The 25,194-nt window shown below is 41.4% G+C and overlaps 1 protein-coding gene across 1 annotated transcript in view; it reads left to right on the top strand.

The window, feature by feature from the left end:
• Nucleotides 1–25,194, top strand: part of LRP2 (LDL receptor related protein 2) — a 145,084-nt gene that overhangs the window by 45,109 nt on the left and 74,781 nt on the right. The window contains 18 exon segments of the mRNA XM_081189106.1: nucleotides 290–433; nucleotides 987–1,106; nucleotides 3,963–4,091; nucleotides 5,122–5,291; nucleotides 6,518–6,741; nucleotides 7,741–7,947; nucleotides 9,885–10,087; nucleotides 11,602–11,742; nucleotides 12,469–12,672; nucleotides 14,001–14,193; nucleotides 15,827–15,952; nucleotides 16,874–17,004; nucleotides 18,267–18,404; nucleotides 18,633–18,914; nucleotides 19,448–19,687; nucleotides 20,509–20,628; nucleotides 21,019–21,135; nucleotides 22,474–22,851. Of these exon segments, the coding sequence (XP_081045232.1) occupies nucleotides 290–433; nucleotides 987–1,106; nucleotides 3,963–4,091; nucleotides 5,122–5,291; nucleotides 6,518–6,741; nucleotides 7,741–7,947; nucleotides 9,885–10,087; nucleotides 11,602–11,742; nucleotides 12,469–12,672; nucleotides 14,001–14,193; nucleotides 15,827–15,952; nucleotides 16,874–17,004; nucleotides 18,267–18,404; nucleotides 18,633–18,914; nucleotides 19,448–19,687; nucleotides 20,509–20,628; nucleotides 21,019–21,135; nucleotides 22,474–22,851 (3,267 nt within the window).

Here is a 25,194-nt window from a genome sequence, read left to right as displayed (position 1 = left end):
TCAAGGAGCTGTGATTGGAGGCAGCCATTGCCTTGTTGGCAAACCCAGGTTCATTTCTGCGTAATCTGTGAATTGGTCTCTGGAAATAATAGAAAAGTTTGTTTTCTTAAGTACCATGAAGCTGAAAGAGAGAGGCAGAAAGAAGTAAAAGATTGGCTGATGGAGGCTTTTCTAGTTATACTACAGCTCAGATAGCTAGTGACAACCCCATCCCTCAAAATAACAAATGCTTCTTCAAACCTGAAATACTATTTGATATTGTGTAATGATTTTCTCTTCTGTTCCTTAGAGAGCGGGCATCGAGAATGCTACCCTGGTGAATGGGCCTGCCCTCTGTCAGGACAGTGTATTCCAATTGGCAAAGTCTGCGATGGGACTCCGGACTGCCCAGGCAGAGAAGATGAAACAAACATAACTGCAGGCAGACACTGCAGTGAGTAAATAACACATGCGAAAATGTATGGAATGATCAGTCTTGCCATCTAGGCAACTATGGTTCATCTCTGAGAACCTAGTCTTGGAAAGAAGAAAAGGGAGGAAGGCTTTGTTTAACTTGCATTCACAAAGTCTGGGACACCCTTCCTGATTTTTGCAATGCTTCTTCCACATAAAAGTTGGCTCAATAATTTTAAGTATGATTTGTCTACAGAGATCAGTGGCAGTTCCCTAAGATGAATGCTTACCTGGAATCATCCAACACATAACTACTGGGGTGCGATTCCTAAGCTTGAATTGCATACTAGTAGTTATGTGTTTGACAGGGCCTGTGAACATAGCTGTTGGATGAACTCATGGTGCAAAATGGCCGCATTTCCCAAGTGATGTCTTTGCATTGTGCACACATTGGCTTATAGTTAAGGTTCCCCATTTGTTCCCTTTTTGCTGAAACAGATATTGTGTATGTGTGACAAAATACCAGTTTGCAGAACCAAGCTGCTCATACTGTGTCTTAAGGGCGATATTCAAAATGACTTTGTTTTTGGCAGACATATCTCGCTGTGCAGCGTTGAGCTGCCAGTACCGCTGTCACTCTTCCCCTTCTGGAGGAACATGCTATTGTCCTGCAGGATACATAATCAGCAGCAATGACAGCCGCACTTGCATTGGTAAGTGAAGAATGTTGAGATATTGATCGTCCGTCTCTTAACTTCCTCCCCACAATTGTCATGGATGTTAAGAACTTTCAGTCTTCTAAAGCTATTGTTACTATCCATTTTTTCTTTTGTTACAGTGACCCACAGGTTCAGATTTGCTTGATATTGTAACCCATTGATAGATTGCCTGATAGCAATCATTCATGCATTTTAACTGCAAGTTTGCCTGTATTATAACCAGTATTTGACACATCTCAGCAAAACTTTAATGTGGAAGCTGTTGAGATGTTTATAATGCTTTCCAAGTTATTCATAGTTTTGTTGATGGGAATGTAAGAACACCAGTGACCATTTGATTGCGGGATATTTCTTCATAATCTATAGAAATGTTTTCCAGAAACATACAGGTACACAAACTATGTCAGATGTCGCGAAGCATGAATGATTTAAATCATTTTATTCCCAATAAAGACCATTTTGAAAAGTATCAATGGGGTGGTTGAGCTTGCATTTTGCCAAATAGTAGATCAATGCATTTCTGGTGGTGTGAATTTCTGTTGGACAGGGATACTGTGTTAGTACTGGAGCTGTGCCCCATATCTGAACAGGTATTCATGGGACTTTAATGTGGGGCTTCGAATGCAGCAGAAGAAAAATGGTAGCTTGCTTTCCAATGTATGGCACAGCCCATGCTTTTCTACTTGCTTTTTTCGCTTGTTGTGTTACTCTTGTCTTCAGTTAAAAATATGGTGATGCCCCAGTGAAAGCAGTGGGCTTTCTGCATGCGTGACAAGGCAGAGTATTGCAGTGTGTGACGCTTAAAGGTGTAAGTTAGAACAATAAGGTCGTGTAATCCTCTCCATTACCTTTTGACCTAGTTCTCTTAAGGTGCATATTGACAGTACCACTTCAGACTATAGATGACGGAAGGAGGGTTGCTCAGACAGCTGAATGTTCTTCCACCATTCAGAAAACTAGCTAGCAGAGAAGAACAGGTTCAGTCCAGTCTTCTTCCTGTCAGCCTATTTTTCCTATGTGTGGATAATTTTGTTTGTTTGAAGGAGTATGCAAATTTGGGAGCCTCCCTATCTAAAGTGGTACAAGCCCATCCTCCCTGAGGACTAGACCTTTATCTGTTGGTTGGTTCTTCATTCTTCCTTACTCAGACTGCAAACGAAAAGCCATTCACCTGCAAAGTAATCCAATTTCAGTTGTCCTTACAGTTTTTGAGATGGAGGAGTTTAATCTTCTAATGCTGAAAGCCGAGTCCAAATTAGTGTCAATAATCTGATTCTTGCTTGCTCCTGTTATAAATGTTGTGAGATGAGAGAATAAGAGGCACGTCTGGCTTCAAGGTGATTTCTGAAATGTCGGAAGACAAAACTTAGATGATTTGCTTCATTGTTAAGATTGTAGTGCAGCTGAGAAACCCCTAATAAAAACACACAATTGTTTTTTTAAAATTTGATTAGACCTATCCCTTCTGCTAAAGCATGATTTTGTGAAGTCTCTCGTAGCTACTGGCATTGCGGTCCCCATCATTTTAAGAAAGGTGGTTTTCACAAATCACAGAGCAAGTTAATTTTCTTGTTGTTTAGTCATTTAGTCGTGTCCGACTCTTCGTGACCCAATGGACCAGAGCACGCCAGGCACTCCTGTCTTCCACTGCCTCCCGCAGTTTGGTCAGACTCATGTTTGTAGCTTCGAGAACACTGTCCAACCATCTCGTCCTCTGTCGTCCCCTTCTCCTTGTGCCCTCAATCTTTCCCAACATCAGGGACTTTTCCAGGTAGTCTTCTCTTCTCATGAGGTGGCCAAAGTATTGGAGCCCCAGCTTAACGATCTGTCCTTCCAGTGAGCACTCAGGGCTAATTTCCTTAAGAATGGATGCGTTTGATCTTCTTGCAGTCCATGGGACTCCCAAGAGTCTCCTCCAGCACCATAATTCAAAAGCATCAATTCTTCGGTGATCAGCCTTTATGGTCCAGCTCTCACTTCCATACATCACTACTGGGAAAACCATGGCTTTAACTATACAGACCTTTGTTGGCAAGGTGATGTCTCTGCTTTTTAAGATGCTGTCTAGGTTTGCCATCGCCTTTCTCCCAAGGAGCAGGCGTCTTTTAATTTTGTGACTGCTGTCACCATCTGCAGTGATCATGGAGCCCAAGAAAGTAAAATCTCTCACTGCCTCCATTTCTTCCAAGTTAACTTACATCTGATTTAGAGTTGCTGTGAGTTTTTATTGTAAAATAAGTGGTTGGGATTGGTTTGAATAAGCATTTGAGCATATAAATTGATATATCTCTTTTTCATTTTGATCAGGGTAGACTGAGCACTGAGGAGTTGTGATTGGCAAAAGGACACCCAGTTTGTTTCATGGCTGGGCAGCAAAAGCCAGTGTTTGAACTTGAAACTTGAAACCAGGGTTCAAACCCAATGTCCTACCTGTTGCATTACATGCTGCCTCATATAGTTAGTGTGTCATCTTTATTAAATGGCAGCCCACATTTTAGCCAAGGCAGCGGTTTTCCAAAGATGGGCATCAGTCTGGGGTGAGTTTAAGGAGAATGGAAACTTAATGCAACCACATAGAGGAGCTGGTTGTTGTGGTTGCTACTGCTGTGTCCTGTGGACCCCTTACTCAAAATACTCTCAGAAGTCTTGGGTATTTTTAGATCCTAAGTTCCTGGAAAATATGGAAGAGGCATGCGTTTATAACATCTGAATCTGATGGGCATCTTTCTGTTAGTAAGGAAGCATGTGCATCTGTGTAAGATAGGACTCCTGCAAATAGGCAGAAAGAAAGTGATGAATTCTGTGGACAGAATGTGCTTGGCAATGTTTGCAACCTTGTCTGTGTCACAGACTTCAACGACTGCAAGACGTGGGGCATTTGTGACCAAGTGTGCGAAGACCGCGTTGGCCACCATCGGTGTCACTGCGCAGAAGGTTACGTCTTGGAGCATCACCGCCACTGCCGAGCCAATACCTCATGTAAGCCAGTAGTTCTCGGAGCTGATCTTTCTCCCTTGAGCGATGCTTTGAAAGCTAACATTATCTTGTCATCTCACAGGTGCTTGAAAGGAAAGCCGATTATATGCTTGTGATAAATGGAATGCCCTTGAGTGTAATGCAAGGATGCTTAAAGTTTTGCAAGGCCTCCCAGCACTTTGCTGTCACTGCCTGCACCATTTATTTACCTATTAGCCAGTTGTTGCTGGAAGACCAGCCAGCAAGTCCCCCCAGTATCCTTCACCAAGTAATGAAAACAAAGACGCCAGGAAGGATTTCTAAGTGCCATTGATTTAGATGGGAGAGGTTTAAACAAGACCATAGCTCAGTGGCCATACTTATGGTTTGCATGCAGAAGGTTCCACATTCCATTATTATATCTCCAGAAAGAAATTCCAGTCTGAGCTAGATGGACCAGTTGTCCGGCTCAGTATGTGGCAGCTTTCTTAAATGTGCATTTATCTCCACAACAGAAATCGGTGATGCTTAAAAGTGCTTTAAATTGGGCCGGTGCTTTAAATTGGGCAGAGAATGAGACCCAGTTTACATGTTACACCAGTTATGTGGCTTCTTCCACAATGTGTAACCATATGGGCACTTCTGTGATATAGTTAGTTACCTGTATGAATTGGTGGTGGTGGGATTAGGTCTTGGTTGTATATTGACCTAAGAAACAATAGAAAATGAAAAATGTTCGGAATAGGGCTATGATACGAACTGCATGAATACCTGTTCATACAAGCAGATAACTGTATAGACCATTATCCAGATAATCTGGGCATCATGACCCTCTGTTTCATGTGTAAATTGGGGCTTAATATTGGGGTTGCCGTAGAGAACCAGATTCTAGAAAATGTATAGAATATGTGTGCCTGTAAGGTAACATTTTATAGGCTGGTGGTACACCCAGTTGTCACAGTTAACTGTTGGTCATTACCCACCCTTTCTGTAGTTTTCTAGCTAATGCCCAACTGCACAAGAAATGGCACATTAATGCCATCTGTTCTTTCAGCTGGAGTTGCCTCAGTTATTTTTTCTAATGGCCGTGATTTGCTGGTTGGAGATGTTCATGGACGCAGTTTTCAGACTCTAGTCCGATCCCGGAACCGTGGAGTCGCCGTCGGTGTGGACTTTCATTTTCAGCTGCGTAGAGTATTTTGGACAGATACAGTGCAAGATAAGGTAGGTTGAAATGTCGAGCAAAATGGCATTTTTGGAGCAGAGGGATCCAAGAGCAGGATGTGTTGATAACTTTTCATTTCTCGGAACAGATGCAGGGCCCTCCTTTGTTTCCCAACAAAAACGAACTTTGAGATGGTTTTATGATAAGGACCGCACTTGCGAGCTATGCTCTTACATGTGATTTATCAAACAAAGCACACTATTATGCTATGGTACTATCTTGAGCAACTCTTAATATGATTGGAAATGGAGTCCAAAAACCTAATTAAGAGAAATAGTAGACATTCTTTCAAAACTGAGTGTATTTTTTCCTTTGCAATTTCTTGAAACTTGATCATTTAAAATGTGAAAGTACTGTGTTCTCTGAGGAGATAAAAATCAAATATCCCTCAAGTATATTACAGATAATTGAGCTCTAGGTAAGAAATATTGACAGTGTGTTGTGCTATGGGCCAATATTTTATTCCATTGCTTTTATGCATTGCTTATATTAAGTTCATATAATCCAAAAGGTGTATTCAGCTTCAAATCCAAATGGTTCATGAGTAATTACTTTAAAAACATTGGGAATATGAGTTAAGAAGAACAAGTTGCTTTTTCTCTTGCCTTGCAAATGCCCTTAAAAATATTCTCCTGTCCAGTTACTAAAAAAACAAACTAAAAAACCTATATTTGGGAGCAGGAAGGATTTGTCTCTCAGAACAAATTGGTTAGTAGTGATGTGGAGAACATTTGCCTTCATCTGTAGCCCGTTCTCTGCATCCCCTAGATCAAGGGCTCCCAATCTGTGGTCCACAAACTTCACTCTGATGGTCCATGACATGTCTGTGCATTTGTGGTTGAAGATGGAAGATGCACATCCATCACATTCAGTCTTCATATTGTTTTTTATTTGTATTTTTCTTCTTTTGTTTTTTATATCGTGTTGTATTTTATTCTGTTCTTGTATTGAATTCTATGGAATTCAAATTACTTTACAATAAAATACAGTATATGAGAAATAAAAGAAACATACAGTGAAATACAGTGAAAGCCACACAGCATCTAATGCAGCACGTTACAATTGCTACAACAGGCAGAAAAATAATTCAAGGGATCTGCCGGGACTCAACAAATTTCAAGTGGTCTGTGCAGACAAAAGTCTGATTGCTGATGCTAGACCTGTATTCAGAGGGGGCTCTGAATGTCCAAAGACCTCACCATTGTAATTCAAACTTTACTTTCAGGTTTTTTCAGTTGGCATTGATGGCTCTGAAATCCATGAAGTTTTAAATGTTTCAGTCGACACACCTGAAAACCTAGCTGTGGACTGGATTAACAACAAGCTCTATATAGTAGAAACCAGTGTCAACAGAATTGATATGGTAAATTTGGATGGAACTAATCGAGTAACTCTTATTGCTGAAAGCTTGGGAAACCCTAGAGGAATAGCTGTCGATCCTACTGTTGGGTAAGTTATAATGCTGAATTAAACAGAATTCCTTCCATTTGTAAACTGTATAAAGTTTTTGAAATATTGTGGACGCTTGCAGAATTTCATTATTTTGCTTTACATTCCCTTGTTCACTGCTGTAACAACTGTGTTCAGGAGCAGCAGTACAAGAGTCGTGATAGGAACATTTTGCTGAATCCAAGAGAAGAGGAAGAAATATGGTGCAACTCACTGTGTTTATTTCTTTGGCAGGAGATGGCAGGCACCTTCTTAGTACTTGCTGCAGAATCAGTGCCTGGGAAAGATGGGTGTGAACATAAAAATGGAGATAGTGATAATTAGTTATCTCTCACATCAACATGCAGACCATGCATTCAAAGAACATGGCTTCCCTGAAAGAATCGTGGGGACCATAGTTTACCCTTCACAGAGATACAATTCCCACCGCTCATGAAAAAACTATAGAGTTCCCAGGATTCTTTGGAGGAAGCCATGAACTTCAAAGGTATGGTATGTATGTGACCTTACTTAGAAATGTCTTCTTACAAAGAGATTTAGTATAACTATACATATGCTGATGAAAAAGACAACTTAGTTGATATCTAGCTTGCTCAAGTTTAGAAGATCTATCCATCTGACAGACACATCCTTAAAGTTCTGTTGCTTTAGGCGATCTACATTAATCAACTGGTTGTAAGTAGATTGGGGCCTTGGTCTCTGTTTGCTGTAGTTAGTCCACTGTATAAGATGCTGGGAATAGTCTTCTCATTGCAATGGTTCTGCATGGGACAGAGGGCATTACTGGGGAGCTCCTCCATGCAGTTTGAGGGACTGATGTGATAAGAATTTGCATTTCTTGGTGGCTGGTGTAACATATACACTGACCCTAGTTCCTCATGTGTCCTGTCCTGGCCAGTGAGCAGAACGGCTGGTCTGGTGCCACAAGACTATTTCTAGTATTTCTCTGAAGACTGAGAGGCACTCAGTGGATTTTTCTTTTCTTCTTCCCTTTTATAGTTATTTATTTTTCTCAGACTGGGATAGTCTCTCTGGTGACCCGAAAGTGGAAAGAGCCTTCATGGATGGAACAAACCGCCTAGACTTGGTTAAAACAAAATTAGGCTGGCCTGCTGGGATAACTTTGGATATTGTATCGAAGAGACTTTACTGGGTGGATAGCCGGTTTGATTACATCGAAACTGTAACTTACGATGGACTGCAGAGGTGGGAAGAAGTTTTAATCAATATTTTTGGTTGTTAATTTATTTGTACTATCGCTTGTTCCAATGATAATCTTCATAACAGTTTATGAGAGTTGTGTGTTATGGATTTCCATTAAATCCACACAGGATTATAAAGCAGATGGATAAATATTTGAAACTATATTATGAAACATCTGGGGTTTTTTTTAGATATTCACCACTGTCCCTGGATCTGTGAGCAGTAAAAGGCCAGGGGTAGCTAACCTCAGATGTTATTTGGCTGCAACTCCCATAATTCCTTACCATTAGCCATACTAGCTTGGTCTGGTGAGAGCTGTGGTCAACCAACATCTGAAGGACTCTGCTGGCAACTCCTGGGCTAAATTATTAACAGAAAAGTGGTAGGCTCTCCCTGTTTCATGCATTGATAGGAGAGAATAAGGATAAGAATATTGTGTTGATCCTTAGTATTTGTAGGAGTGCAGAAGGTTATTTCATCGCCCATGTTGATTTGTATATTCTTGGGTAGGGGAAGGGAATGGTTTGGGGGCTTCAAATGTTGATCCTAAGATGATTGGTAGAGGAGGGGCAGGGTATCCCTTCTGGAAATGTCAATCCCTAAATACTGTACACAACTCTGCACAATTCTGGATGCCAGGGAGTTGGCACCCACACAGCGCCTTCCATCCCATTTGCTCCTTTTGTTTACAGTGGAGAACTTAATTTTAAAGTCCTATCTTTGTTTTTCCTTGTAATCTGGACTTTTCAAGGTCATTTCCACTGTCTAGTGAACCAGGAACGCAAATAGAATACTCTCCCCCACCTTTAAGATAAAAAAGCCTGTTACTTATTGCTGCCTGGAACTTCAGATGTAACATTCCTTCCAGAGAGGAACAGTTGCTAGTTTATTAATATAAAAGTAAATGAGATGCTTCGGTATAAGCAGCATATTTAAGATAACATTAAAAAATGCACTTTTAAGCAAAAATTTCGATTCGTTTGGATATAGTACAGCAGCAGTTCTTCTGACACATACAGCTAAAGCACACACCCAAATGCACATTTAAAGCTCACAGCCCTCCCCTCAAGAATTCTGGGAACTGTAGTTTGGTAAGGATGTTGGGAGATTTAGCTCTGTGAGGGAAAAACTGCACTCCCCAGGATCCTTTGGGGGAAGTCACATACTTCAAATGTATGGCAGATGTGCTTTAAATGTTTGGTGTGAATCTGCTAATTGCCTTGCTTCATAATTAATGCCGCAATCAATTCCAAAGTCCATTAAGGCTATCAATAGCTACTAGTTCTGATGGTTACTGTCATCAGATGTCAAGGAAATAAACTATCTGACTTTTAGAAGCCACCCGAAGGCAGGACTGTATTGGGAAATTTTTAATGTCTGATCGTTTACAATTTTTAAAAATATGTGCTGTAAGCCGCCCAGGGTGGCTGGGGAAACCCAGCCAGATGGGCGGGGTATAAATAATAAAATTATTATTATTATGAACAGTTGCTGAGAATTGTAGGCATGCAATTGTGTGCCATTGTGTGCAGGTTCTGCTTGTGCGTTCCCCATAGTCTTCTTTTTTGACACTGTGAGAACAGCATGCCTTTAATCTGATCCAGTAAAGCAGTTAAATTGGTTTTATTGGTTTGAACCCTTTAATTTCTTCCTTATTTTTTTTTAAAGAAGCTCATCTAGTTGACCACCACCTTATAACCCTTCCTTGATGTCCTGTTCAGTCTTTTCAATTTTACATCGTCCCAATAGTTTTCTCCTCTATGATTTTTCTTCTTTGACCCTCAGTGCGCATATTTGTTTATGATTCCGCAAGTCAGTTGCTAAATCCCTTGTGAAGCCACCTTAACCAGAGATGGAATGTAATATTGATCTTGCCTGACTATAAGTCTTCATTTTCAGATTTTGTTAATGAAAAATAATTCTTTCTGACTCACAAACAGGAGAACAATAGCTCACGGAGGCTCCTTGATTCCTCATCCTTATGGAATAAGCCTTTTTGAACACAATGTGTATTTTACTGACTGGACAAAGATGGCGGTGATGAAAGCTAATAAATTTGAGGATTCTAACCCACAAGTTATTTATCAGTCTTCCTTGCGTCCGTACGGAGTGACAGTCTATCATGCTCTCAGGCAGCCCTATGGTAAGTCGAATGAGGGAGCCAAAGAGAAGTAGCCTCTTTAAAATGGCTGGAGGTGCGATTGGATGCCGTAGATTTGGCTATTAGTTGTGATAAATGTGTTGCATGAATGCTTCGTATGGGTGATGTTCATTCAGTGTCTTATTCCCTTGAAGCTTTCAAAGAATAAAATACAACCAAACAGATGTAAGGCATGTCTGGCTAAACTGCAGCCTTACCATCGACCATGCCATCTTTGATGGATAGGACTTGGAGGCCCTTGGGCTCCCCATCTCCGACGTAACGGAATCTTTGCACTTGTAAGGGAAGAAGGAGCCCAATGGATATGACAACAGCATGCAGGACAAGGGATACTTCGTGCATCTAGCAGTTTGGGCTGTATGTGAGCTGTTCTCCTTGTTGGTTTGGTCGCATCCTTGATGTGCATGCACACTATCTGAAGAAGTGTGCATGCACACGAAAGCTCATACCAATAACAAACTTAGTTGGTCTCTAAGGTGCTACTGGAAGGAATTTTTTTATTTTGTTTCGACTACCTACCTGTAACATCACAGCATACTTATTTACGGGTTGGCAGCTGGGATATTAATTATAAGCACCCTGTCCTATCTTCCAAGTGATAAGTGTTGTTAAAGCTGGCAGTGCTGATAATCTTTTGGGAAGGTCTGTGTATGGAAATTCCCTTACAAGAGGATTTCTAGGCCTCAGCCAGCCTCTGAAGTATATTTTGGCATGGAGAGAGAGAGAAAGAGAGAGTGTATATGTATAGGTGTATATATATGTGTATGTTATATATTTCTCCGATGAAAATAGGGACATCCTATTCCATAATAATAATCTGATTATTTATAGTCTGCCCATCTGACTGGGCGGCTTCCAACATATATAAAAACATAATAAAATATTAAACAATAAAAACTTCCCTATACAGGGCTGGTTTCAGATGTCTTCTAAAGGTTGTGTAAGTTACTTATCTCTATACCCTCCAACATTTCCCCAATGAAAATAGGGACATCCTAAGGAAAAGCGGGACATTCCAGGATCAAATCAGAAACTGGGGCAGATTCTGTAAATCTGGGACTGTCCCTGGAAAATAGGGACACTTGGAGGGTCTGGTGTGTGTGTGTGTGTGTAATTTTCTTTTCTTTATTAAGCATACTGTTCTAAGTACTCTTACAGGGGAAAGCGGCATTTTCTTATTAGCTGGAATGAATGAATGAATGTGTTTCAGATGAATTAGGTGTGAGACAGCCTCTGATCCAAGAAGTTACGCAATTCAAGTCCCATTGTTTTCAATAGGAGAGAGGAATGCTTTTTGCTTTCCCTTTTAAATCAATGGGACTTAAATGTACTTGATATGTAGAAAGAAAAACTCAACATGAGTAGAGGAAAGCTGATATTTTGTCCCTCATGTTGTGCATGCACTTAGGTAAAAGTACCAATGAAATTAAAAACATCATGAAAACCTAACATTTGATTTAGTTTGGTAAGGCTGTAACCGTATTCTTTTTTTCCAGTAAGAAACCCTTGTGGTAGCAATAATGGAGGGTGTGAGCAGATCTGTGTTCTCAGTCACAAAACAGATAATGATGGTCTTGGCTATCGTTGCAAATGCATGTTGGGCTTTGACTTGCATGCTGACGGACGACGTTGCATTGGTAAGGACTCATGCTGACTCTCTTTAAGTAATGCTTCTATGGATGGCTGTATTGCTAGCTGGCTTTTCAGATTCAGTGTGTGCAATCCTCACAGCTGTTGTGCACCATTATGTAGCAGAGTGCATGTGGGACTACTCGCATCTCCCCGTAGGGATGTTGTGCATGTTTCCTATGCTTGCCCAAAGTATTCCACATGGTGGGAACTGTTGTGTTTCAAAGATAGTCCCATATCTGCAGCCCATCCCAGTTCCTTGGCTTGCATCCACTGCATATACTTCTCATTTCAGAAATGATTTGGGCGTGTGATTGGGTTCTGTTGTGATCAAGAGCAGGCAAAGTTCCATTGCTGGGTTTAGCCCTTATTTTATTTATTTATCACATTTATATTCCACCTTTCTTCCATCACAAATCTCACAATATAGGTTTTTTAGACAGTGTCTGATGGAGGCATTGGCCTGATGAAGGCCTGCTTAGTTTCAGCAAGTTGACAACATCATATGCCTTTAGATTGGGCACTTGTTTAAGGTTGTATACATGCTTCGTTGTAATTTTCTGTTCTTCACGTTTCATTTTTAATTGAGTTTGTCTTTTCTGGTAAATGTTCTTGCATGGATATTTTCTCCTCTCAGTTATGTTTTTAAAAGCATTAACTTCTACTATTATTTTAGGATCATTGGAGCCTTGAAGTAAGGTAGCTGATCTTTTTGGTGTTCTTTCCCTTTACAGCTGTGCAGCAGTTTCTGCTCTTCTCATCCCAACTAGCTGTTCGTGGAATCCCATTCAATCTTTCCACCCAGGAAGATGTGATCATCCCTGTGACAGGGACCCCTTCCTATTTTGTTGGGATTGACTTCTACGCCCAGGAGGATACCATCTTCTATTCTGATACCATTAAGGATATAATTTATAAACAAAAAACAGATGGGACAGGTAAGATGCAAATCTCTCTGTTTTGATTTCCTCCTCTGCCTATCTTAGCATCTTGAACTGAGCAGGGAAAAATGGGTAATAATCGCTTTTGATCCCATTGATTCAGACTACAAAGCAAAACTGCTGTTTTAAAAGAGCAAAAATAGCTCATCTCTATAGACTGTCTTATGTAATAATAATAATAATAATAATAATAATAATAATAATAATAATAATAATAATAATAATAATTTATTATTTGTACCCCGCTCATCTGGCTGGGTTTCCCCAGCCACTCTGGGCGGCTTCCACAGAGACCAAAAATACACTAAAATGTCACACATTAAAAACTTCCCTGAACAGGGCTGCCTTAAGATGGCTTCTGAATGTCAGGTAGTTGTTTATTGCTTTGACATCTGATGGGAGGACGTTCCACAGGGCGGGTGCCACTACCGAGAAGGCCCTCTGCCTGGTTCCCTGTAACTTGGCTTCTCGCAATGAGGGAACCGCCATAGCTTCATACTGTCTGCATTGATTGGGAGCTGCTTTTCAAGGCAGGGGTCAGCAAACTTTTTCAGCACTGTCCCTCAGACCTTGTGGGAGGCCAGACTATATTTTGAAAAAAAAAAAATGAACAAATTCCTATGCCCCACAAATAATCCAGAGATGCATTTTAAACAGAAGGACACATTCTACTCATGTAAAAACATGCTGATTCCCGGACCGTCTGTGGGCCGGATCTAGAAGACGATTGGGCCTCTTAGGCATGGGTAGGCAAACTAAGGCCCAGTGGCCCGGATCTGGCCCAGTCACCTTCTAAATCTAAAATATAGGCCTGAGATGTTTTCCAACTATGGTTCCTCAGTTCCTTTTAACAGGAAATTGAACCTGGGATCTTTTGCACACAGAAAATGTTTTCTACCACTGAGCTTATAGATAGGGATTCCATAGAATTCCTATGGAAATGGGAGTGGAAGTTGCCGTAATTTGCATGTTCAACCTACTTCAGGAATGGAGCAGTATTCACTATCATTATTATTAGTCTGCAAATGGTATGCTGTAGTCTGCATTGGTTTTGATGGTGCCCTTCCACTGGAATTAATTACTGGGTAATTAGGTTAGTTCTGGCCATAGCAAATAGGTTTTAATGGGAATCAAACTGTAGCGGAACGGAAGCAGCGTTGATAGCAATGAACACATGATGAGATAGAAATCTACTGCTTACTTCCCCATCCACTGGCCACTCACTTTGGGGATTGCAGAGGGGAAGTGGTTAAACAAATAGTTAACTATCATATAACGCTTAAATAGAAAGTTCCCCATTTATGTCCATTTTATATGAACACCAGGCAGGGAAATCCTTGTAGCCAACAGAGTGGAAGGAGTTGAAGACTTGGCTTTTGATTGGATCTCCAAGAATATCTACTGGACGGACCCTCCATATAGGAGCATTAGTGTCATGAGATTGGCTGATAAATCGAGAAGAGCTATAGTTCAGAATCTGAATAACCCTCGTTCAATAGTGGTTCATCCTGTTATTGGGTAAGTCTCAGCACTCAGCTGTGTGTTCAGAAATATAACAAGGTAAAGCCCTTCTGTGATGCTGCTGTGTGATGCAGGCAGTGCATCATGTGCTAGAACGCTCTTCTGTGTCAATAGTCCCCTGTCTGGAAAGCTTGAATGCTATAGAAACGATTTCTACTGTAACCTGTTTTTCCACATGCAGGATTGCTATTAAAAATGTGGGTATTCAACCATGCTGTTGCACCGCCTCCATTCTGAAGTGATACCAGGTCCGGGAGGGCTGTACCACATGATATTTCTGAAACTGTAGATTGACTCCAACTTTTTTTTTTTTTTTTACTGTTTGTGTGTGTTTTAAGGGCCATGTGGTTTTGTATTTCAAAAATACTTCTTGCTGTTTTCAGTCCCGGAGCCTCCTTTTCCCATCTCAGATATCTTCCCCTTGTTCAGGCATCCCTCCCCCTCCTCCTTGTTGTCCTGGCACCAGTTACAACATCCAGAGCAAAACGCAAGGTGGTACAAAATCAACACAAAAGGGGTATTCAGCAGAATTATCTATTAAAAAACCAAGAAGCGTTTGTTCTGTGCTCTTTCTTTGGATTGGAACAGAACTCACTGCAGCGTAAGAGTTCCTGTTATCTCCACGGTGTTATCTGTATAAATAACTCTCTTGGAGGAGTGTTAGTTCATGTCTTTCACTTACCTAGTCTCTGATACTCCGTTCTGAGGGCCAAATCCCAGCCTGATGTTTTTGCTCTGTAGAGGAAAAAGAAGTTATTTCAGAATGCAAAGTCCATGCGGAGCTTATTACCATGGTTATGTGTACTGCCTCTGATGACTGGGGCTCCCTCTCCTGGCACTTGGTTATGCAGCTGGAGTCAGTTCCCATTATCTCTGGGCGAGAGGCTAATTTGAACATTCTATGAATGCCTTGTAACTTTGATTATACTATGGAAAAACCTTCCTCCTATCTATTTCCTTATTTCCATATTGTTAACTGTTGACAGATCTGTAACAAGAAGCCATAATGTTTTTATTTATTGCTGTTTATCCATAATGGATGGGGAGGGAATGCTCCAGTTCTTAGCAATATGGCTGGCACTTGCTTCTCTATTGAGTTAAACATTTGTTTTGGTGAAAACTGGTCACTGCTACTACTATTACTATTATTATTTAGGGTCAAGTTATCCCTAGGTAATTTTTCATGGATTTTCCCTTGCAGCACACTGTACTTCCCTCCCAAAATACTCCGCAGGGTCACAGTGCCCTTTGGAACATCATGGGAAATGGCACTGTGGGGGGCATAAGGGGAAAAAGAAATAGATGAAAATTTCCTGCCAATCCCTTCCTCCAGTGTAGTCCCCCATGAAATCCGCTCAAGGGAAATCTGAATCCAATCCATTATTATCCTTTTATTTAGTGAGTGAGTGAGTGAGTGTTGAGTTGAGTTGAGTTCAGTTTGTTTTTAAATTTGTTTCCTCTATAAGCGATAGCAAGAACAAGTGTCAGAACATAGTAAGTACTATGTCTAAAAGACCGTTTTTAGTTTGGGGGTTGGGTTTTTATTGCACTGCAGGTGACAGGCCGGGGAGAAATATCAACATTTTGATGACTATTTGTAGTTTCAGTGCATTTTTATTATTATTTCCAGATACATATTTTGGACGGACTGGTTCCGGCCTGCTAAGATCATGAGAGCATGGAGTGATGGATCACATGCCTTACCAATTGTGAACACAACACTTGGCTGGCCTAACGGCTTAGCTATTGATTGGAGGTAAGAAATCAAATCAAAACAAGGATTTTTAAAAGCAGATATTATGCAACCAGCGGACATTGCAGAAATAATCTTTACACTACAGCAAATGAAGCAGCAAAACGACCATTTCTTCCAGAATGCCGATAGTCACGTCATTTTCTTGCAAACTACAGATGCTTTTAGTTTGTCACCAAAAGTTGAAATACTTTAGATGGTAGGGAAGTAAGTTATGAAATGCCATTCCAAACAACAGATTAAAGTTTTCAATTACGGCTGGGCTGAAAGGGTGGGAGAGGATACCTTAGCCAAAGCTTTGATCTGTAGTGATAGGCACCTTTTTCCAGTGTTTTCCCTGCCTCAAGGTGTGCTTTGAAAGGAGATTGAAACGGTTCACACCTCCGAAGTGAGGGCATTGCTGAGCCAGAAAGCATTGCCCTCATTCTGGATTGACTTATGCAACTGATCCAACTCTGAATGGCTGTATGGAATCAATCATTTTATTATCGTTTTATTAAATTTGTACATCGCCCTTTATCTAAAGATCTCCGGGCAGTTCACAGTATAAAAATGCAAAGTAAAACCACAAAATACATAATAAAAAACAAGAACAAAACAAACCCAAATCCCCCCCCCAACACATTTAAAAGGACATTTGTTGTGTGGGCCCCAACTGACAGGGAAGATTTCCCAGGAAGAAGCCTCATTTGAAAAGGGGAGCAGCGAAAACAGTGAGGGAACTTGTGAAAGGTGGATTCTGGAACATTTCATCCTCCTCAAAATACTAATTTTGCTCCGGATGTTTATGGTGCAGAAACCTCCATTGAGATGAATAGCAATTAGATGGGAATTATTTACAGAGGAATATACCTTCCACCTGCATGTCTCTGCAGGCAAACTACCTTTCTGTAAAAATTCAAATAAAACTCTCATTTCTTTCAGTTCTTTAAGGCTTTACTGGGTGGATGCCTTCTTTGATAAGATTGAACATAGTACCTTTGATGGGCTGGATAGGAAGACGCTGGAACGAATTAATCAGATGACACATCCATTTGGTCTCACTATCTTTGGAGGTCAGTATCTATGTTGAGTCCTCACAGCGGTCCTCAGTCTCTCACGGTATAAAAGCCTTTTGGAATATAGTAGGTTGCAATGCATTGAAATGCAGGTTTTCTTGCAAAAGGATTGTTTACAACAGGGATGGGGAACTGGTAGCCTTGCAGGTGTTGTTGTGACTCCGACTTCCACCAGCCCCAGTCAGCATGTCCCAAAGTGTAAGGGATGGTGGGAGTTGCAGCCCAACAACATCTGGGTGGCTTCAGGTTCCCTTATCTCGGGTTTATGAGGTTTCACTTCTTCATTTGCTTTTGGAATACACATGCAAACAGAAAATGCAGGTTTCAGCCTTGCATCTGACTCTCTTGACATTGCAAGTGCAGCTTTGGTCATTTTCTGTCTGATTTCCAGTATGTTGTTGTTGTTGGTTGGTTGGGTTTGTTTGTTTTTAATGAGGGAAATAATGTTGGTTCTGAAACTCCGTGCTGTAAAAGCTGTTGTTGTTTCTTGCTCATATCACCAAATGTGAACGATGCCATTCACCATGGCCTCTTTCTGGAGCAAGTATGTGGAGAAATAGACTGAACCTCACATCACGCATTCATCTTCATGCTGCATCACCCAACTCCCCATGTGAAATTCTACAGTGGTCCAGAGATCACTTTTGCAGTATGGATAGAAGAGAAGAAAAGTTTGGATTTGATATCCCGCTTTATCACTACCCGAAGGAGTCTCAAAGCGGCTAACATTCTCCTTTCCCTTCCTCCCCCACAACAAACACCCTGTGAGGTGAGTGGGGCTGAGAGACTTCAGAGAAGTGTGACTAGCCCAAGGTCACCCAGCAGCTGCATGTGGAGGAGCAGGGAAGCGAACCCGGTTCACCAGATTACGAGACTACCGCTCTTAACCACTACACCACACTGACTCTCACTAATTCTGAGGAAGAGTTGAGAATTGACTAGCACCCTAACTTCCCTAAGTGGAGATCGGCTTAATGGAACAAGGCTTTTTTGCCTCCCCCTTCTCTGTCCTGCACTTCCAGTTTGTTCCTTCCAGTTGGGGGAAACTCTAGAACAGCATGTGGTGGTGGTGGTGGTGGGGCTGCAGCAGAAAAAATGGAATCCATAAAAAACCCCACCCACCCCCACAAACACGGCTCACAGCCAGTTGGATCCAAACCAGTACATATGCCCAGTCAGCTTTGGCATGTGAGCATTCCTGTTGTTCATATATAATAATAACCTCCGTAATGTTTTGGTTTTTTGGTTGGGTGTTGCAGCTTATGCATATTTCACTGACTGGAGACTTGGCGGAATAGTTCGGGTCCGAAAGTCTGATGGAGGAGAAATGACTATTATTAGGAGGGGAATCAATAATATCATGCACGTGAAAGCATATAATGCTCAGTCTCAAATAGGTAAGCTTATCTATTGTACTTTTTCAAGGATGTATGTCGAAGCATCTTGATTTGCAGTAGCATTATCTGTTCAACTCCTTTAAACATTTTCACAGATTCCCAAGTTTTTGCCCTTCCATTTTCAACTTTTACCTTTTGTGTCTCAGGAATCTTTTCCTTCTTCGGGAAAGGGGGTGTTTTGTAAGTGTTGCAAATCTTCCGAGTTAATTTTTCATTGTGTTTTCGAAGGCAATAACTACTGTAACAGAGCAACAAATCCCAATGGAGACTGCAGCCATTTCTGCTTCCCAGTGCCCAATTTTCAGCGGGTTTGTGGCTGCCCCTATGGAATGAAACTGAGCTCTAACCAGTTGACCTGCGTGGAAGATCCATCCAATGAGCCTCCCACTTTACAGTGTGGTTCATACTCCTTTTCCTGTGGCAATGGCAGGTGTGTACCCAGGTACTATCGATGTGATGGTGTGGATGATTGCCACGACAACAGCGATGAACAGAACTGTGGATCCCTCAGTAAGTATTGTTTGTATTCCCCCCAAATGTCACTTCTTTTGTTCAAAAATTTCTCAGTTGCAGTCCACCTATTGCAATAAATCGGAGAACATAGTTTAAGCCTTCAATACCATTTATTTTATTTTAAAATTAGTTTTTATTAATGATTTTTTGTGTTACAAAACAGATAAACAGGGAAAGGTGCATCTATTGTCTCCACTTTTGATCCATAGTCTTTTTGTTTACATTTAGTGAGAGACAGTTTTGTCATAGACATCTTGCAGCTGGAGGAAAAGAGAGCTCGCATTCTCAGTAAAAATAAATAAATAAATACATAAACATACCCACACGATGCTGACACAAACCCCTATACCAGTAATAGGCAGTAGAATGAAATACCATTTATGTTACTCAGACCTGATGAGTTTTCTCCCCCTCACCACCCCCAAATTGTGTTTTTACATTGAGTGGAACATCTTTGTGTGGTAGCCAGGAAGGCTGGTTTTGGTGGCATTATAACTCAGATCTTCTCAACGTTTTATTTTCTCGTCTAGACAATTCTTGTGCTTCGTCGGCCTTTACCTGCAGAAATGGCCAGTGCATTCCTAACCGGTGGCGATGCGATAAGCACAACGACTGTCTCGATAGTAGCGATGAGCTCCACTGCCCCACGCAGGGCCCCACTTCCTGCCCGGCAGCCTTGTTCACCTGTGACAACAGCAAGTGCATTCCCAGAATCTGGCTGTGTGATACAGACAATGACTGTGGTGACGGATCAGATGAAAGAAACTGCAGTAAGCATTCAAATAGGGAGGATACAGCGCTGTGCTTAGTCTTTCTCGGCAACCTGCTTTTCTGCAACAACAGCACAAAACCTCTCCTGCCTTTTAAAACCCAAAGCAGTGTCCATGTGATCCCCATCCAGGCCCTGAACAGTCCCAGATAGTTTAGCTCCCGGGTACCCTAAGCCCCCTCTTCAAAGTCATTGCTTTTCATTCTCTGCAGCTCAGCTTCTACACAGCTCTGGCTACCATTGTAAGCATGCTTAGTAGGAGTAAGCCACAGGTAGGGTTGGGAATGACTCCCGCCTCAAGGCCTGGGGACCTACTACTAGTGTGCATTGGCAACACTGAGCTAGGAGGACCAGTGGTCTCCTAAGGCAGATTCCTTTGTTGGTTCTAGACTGAACTAGTTGCACTTAACATTGAAATAGGTGGGACTTAAGTCATAATGAACTTGTCCTACTGGTTCCAGGGAGATTTTCCTTCTTAGAAAATACATTTAGGATGGTGCTGCACAGAGTGTAGCTCTGTAATATTCTGCATAGTGTGTTAATGCAAAATAGGGCTATGGGAAAATAGGTACAGCGGTAGCTCGGTTCTCGAACGTCTCCATTGACGAGCGTTTCAGAACCTGAACGCCGAAAACCCGGAAGTAAATGCTTCCATTGGAAGCCGAACAGCTTTTCTCAATTGAATTTGCAGACTGCCCTTTGTGCCTCAGTTTTCAAACATTTCGGAACTCGGAAGGTCTTCCGGAATGGATTGCGTTTGAGAACCGAGGCACCACTGCATTCTATTAAGTTGGTGTTTTGTTTTTATGCTGTCTTGTTTAGCTTTCACAGAGACATGTGAGCCTGGTCAGTTCCAGTGTCCTGATCACAGGTGCATTGATCCATTTTATGTGTGTGATGGTGACAAGGATTGTGTAGATGGAGCGGATGAACATGATTGCAGTTAAGTATCACCTGCCTCCTCCTTCGACTTGACATTTTCATCTTCAGGGCTAGTCACACTTCTCTGAAGTCTCTCAGCCTCACTCACCTCACAGAGTGTGTGTTGTGGGGGAGGAAGGGAAAGGAGATTGATGGCCGCTTTGAGACTCCTTAGGGTAGTGATAAAGCGGGATATCAAATCCAAATTCTTCTTCTTCTTTTTCTTCTTCTTCTTGTACTTCAGGGAAATGGGTGATGCAAGCATTCCTCCTGTTGTCTAGAATCCCCAGGGATATATATTTAGTCGTAATCACTGCCTGCCATGTTCTCGCTCTTAGTACAATGGCAGAAAAACTGTCCAAAAGCTTGTCACCAAGTGAAACCTGAGATAATCTTTCTTTTTTATTTTAGTTTACAACTGTAGTTCCAATGAGTTTAAATGTGCAAGTGGAGACCAGTGTATCAGCAATTATTACCAGTGTGATGGTGTCTTTGACTGCAGCGATCACTCAGATGAGGCTGGTTGTCGTAAGTACAGAACTGACCCAAGACATTTGGCTGCCTGAGGCAGAGCAGCAGATGACTGTCCTCCCAAGTCAAATTACTTATTACCCAAGTACTTGAGGGAGAAAATCCCATATACACCTCCTTTCCTCCTTGGCAGTAAAATACATCAATGATTGATTGAATAACTAGCAAATTGCTGCCCTTTAATGACATCCAAAGTAAGCTGCCTGAGGCAGCTGCCTCACTCTCCATAATGACAGGACTGGTCCTGACTATAGGAACAGACAAAGTTCCCTGTTACTAGTGAAATATTATGAAGAATTGAACACGCTGGCTGCGGACAAGATGAGATGTCTGCAACAACTCAGCTTGAGGCGCATAATAAAGTGACATTCTCCAATAATAACATGACATGGGTTAGATCTCACATGTCTTCTGAATCCAAATTTTGTTATACTGAACTGCTTTGTGTATAGTTTTAGAAACAATTCACACATTGAAAGCAACAAGAGTTTTCCTAATGGCTTCAATGAGATGTGCATTAAATTCCTTTTTTAAAAAATACAGGAAAAAGAAGAAATATCAACACTATAATGGCTGCAAGAGGGAACGATGTTTGAACGAATGAAAACTCTTTTTATATGACTACAAAGTATCCATACCGCTTTATATTTTTAAGTGAAAAAAATCTTAAATCAGTTTACAACCAGCATCAAAACAATCTAAGAGAACATTCCAAAATAAAATATTATAGAAGAAAACAACATACAAAGTACACATTAAGAGCAACATAATTAACAGGAAACTTAAAATATCTGAAACATTTCAAGATAAAACAGTACTAAAAGGAAGTGAAATATAGAATGCACATTTAAAACAGCATGCTTAGCAAAGGAATAAAATTAGCAAGAGAAAAACGTCCCGCACTTCAGGCAAAGGCCAGGGGATAGGTGCAAGCTTTTGTACTGAAGCATATCCAAAATGTTTGGTTATATTTTTATGTAAGTAAAATTGCTGCTGTCCACAGACATTAAATGGAATGGGTACTAGTCTCTGATATCTGTGTCTGAAGAAGTGTGCATGCACACGAAAGCTTATACCCAGAACAAACTTAGTTGGCCTCTAAGGTGCTACTGGACAATTTTTTATTTATTTCGACTGCGTCAGACCAACACGGCTACCCACCTGAATCTAGTCTCTGCTATGCCATTCTGTCATGTCAAGGGTAGTCCTTTTACAATTCCTCTTAATTTCCAAAAAATTGCTGCCCCTTGTGTCCAAAATGTGTGCCACAGCTCTTCTTGCTTTTCCACCAATGCGTAGACTGTCTCCCACATGCTTCGTATGACTATGTTTCAGCCACGAGGCCACCTGGGATGTGCCATCAGAATGAGTTCCAGTGCCAGTCGGATGGCAACTGTATCCCTGCCAACTGGGAATGTGATGGGCACCCCGACTGCGTGGATGGCTCAGATGAGCATCATCGATGCCCCCCCAGGACCTGCCCTCCTTCCCTTTTCCACTGTGACAATGGGAACTGCGTCTACCGTGCTTGGGTCTGTGATGGTGACAACGACTGCCGTGACATGAGTGACGAGAGAGACTGTCCCACTCAGCCTTTCCGGTGCCCCAGCTGGCAGTGGCAATGTCCTGGCCACAGCATGTGTGTAAACCTCAGCAGAGTATGTGACAATCTTGCTGATTGCCCTAACGGAGCCGATGAATCGCCCTTGTGCAGTAAGTTACCTTTTTTTTTAAGGGCAAATGCAGGATGGATCTGCAAGATGCCTGGATATTGGATGGGGCAGGAATATCCTAGGGAAATCCAGCCTATTCTATTTTACAGGGTCATGGTGAAAGGTAAAATGGGAACAGCTATATTTGGAATCCTGAGCTCCTTGAAGGAAGAGTGGGATACCGACATAATAAATTGTAAAATACATAAAGGTTACAATGAAGTATAATATACTTGTTTGTACGGTAAACCTGCGACTTAACGTGGGGGTTACGTTCCAGGGATGGTGCCTAAAGCCAAAATTGAATATAGACAAAGCACATTCAGTGGCAAGTGGGACTGCCACTTTCTGTCTGCTTTTTAATTTAATTTATTATTATTTTTTGCTATGCACACAAAGTTGAATGTGAGCAAGTTAAATGTGCATAAATTGTGGGCTTACTGTATATTAATTGCAATACCTGGAGCCCGCAATTGCATGTCCCCACCATAACTTTCAGGCCTTTTGCAACTGTGCAAGACTGTGAGTATGTTCCTTATTTTCAGCAGTGCTTCGGTTGAGTTTAATATGTTAAATGTGTTTCAAACTTTGCTTATATCCTCAAATACTTGTTAAATTCACTGTCTATGAGATTGGGACATAATCAGTAGTTTCTTTTAATTAAAATTAAATTTCATCCGGTCTTTAATATTTTCTGTACAATTTCTAACTTTTATCGGATAATAATCTCAAAAAATGGCAAGCGGCCAGAAGCCGTGTTTGTGATGATTACTGTCAGTGTTGATTTACACTTAATCCTAACTTCTTTCTTTCTTTCCTCCTTTTTTTCTAATCAATGCACATTCTCAGATGAGCCTCAGCCAGGTATGAGCCTAAAGCATACTAGATTAATATTTTGACACCAAGTTGCATTTGTTAGCTAAGGGCTTGTTTACAGAAACAGGTATTCCTGAGAAGGTTTCAAAGACTGTGGATTTGGGTTTGGGTTTTTCCTGAACCGAAAAACTTTATTGAGGGTTGAGGAGGAAACTCCAGAATGTGGCAGCCATGTATTCATCCTCAATAGCTCAGGGGGCTGCATTATTTCAGATAATCTCCACTCCGCTCCCTTGGGCATCTTCAGAATTCTATGTGTGCATGCAAAGGAAGTGCTTTCACGTGTGCACATGAAACCAGCTAAATTTTCAATTCTAACTATAGGCTTTTCTGCCACATCACATATCTCTGTGGGAATTCCCCCAACTTTCAGGATCATGTTGTGGGGTTTGGAGGGGCATTTAACAGGCCGAGGTAGAAAACAATCGCAGAAAACCCTTGGTATGTGTTCACCATACCCGATCCTCTCTATCACAGCCACAGTCACTTAAAAGGGTTCAAAGGGGAGCCCAAAGTTCTGTACAGTGGAACCTCGGGTTGCAAATGTGATACGTGCGGGAGGCACGTTCACAACCCGCAGCGCCGCAGGTTGCGATTCAGCACTTCTGCGCATGCGCAAAGCGCGATTTAGCACTTCTGTGCATATGTGAGCGCTGAAACCTGGAAGTAATCTGTTCCAGTACTTCTGGGTTTGGCGTGGTGCACAGCCTGAAGCGTCTGTAACCCGAAGTACCACTGTACTATCCATATGTTCTTGTTCTCACTTCACTTTGTCTTCAAATTGACACCTTGAGCTTGTGGGGGGATAGGAAGAAACAGCAACTCAGATTTAAGCTACACCAAACCTGTATTCTTCTCTCTGCATACCTGATTGTGTAAAAATAAGCCTCCAATTGCCACAATTCCTATTTCTGGTATTAAACCATTCCTTTTTATGAGCTATGGAGAGGGTGGGCAATCCAAGTTCTTTTTGAGCTTCTCGCAGCCTACATTTAGACTTCTAAATTGATCCATTTTTGTGTTGTTAAACAGTGGTGGGGAACCCGTGGTCCTCCAGATGTTGCCAGACTCCCCAACTCTCATCAGCCTCAGCCAAGATAACTGATGGTTAGGAATGATGGGATTTGTAGTCCATCAACACCAGAAGGTCCACAGGTTCACCACCTCTGCTGCTAAAGAAAAAAAAGTAGATTTTAGACTTTACACTATCAGAGGGAAGTGACCTGCTAGAGTATATGAGTATGTTTGAAAGGATCATGAAGTAAAAAGCGAATTATTTTGACTTTGCATCTCATCATAACATCCAATACCATATTTACCTCAATTAGTTTGTGGGGAGTGGGAGGTGGGGAGAACTCATATAGGCAGCAAAGTATTTGTGGTTCATTTGTGGAAACCATAGCTGGGACTTTGAAGTAATGTTTTCCTCATTATTATTTTTTTAAAAGCTAGGATGGCTTTCTGTCTA

This window comes from Podarcis bocagei (assembly GCF_964188305.1).
Source record: "Podarcis bocagei genome assembly, chromosome: 1".
Lineage (NCBI taxonomy): Eukaryota > Metazoa > Chordata > Lepidosauria > Squamata > Lacertidae > Podarcis > Podarcis bocagei.
The sequence above is the reverse complement of the archived record's forward strand: the minus strand, read 5'-3'. Positions and strand labels throughout refer to the sequence as shown.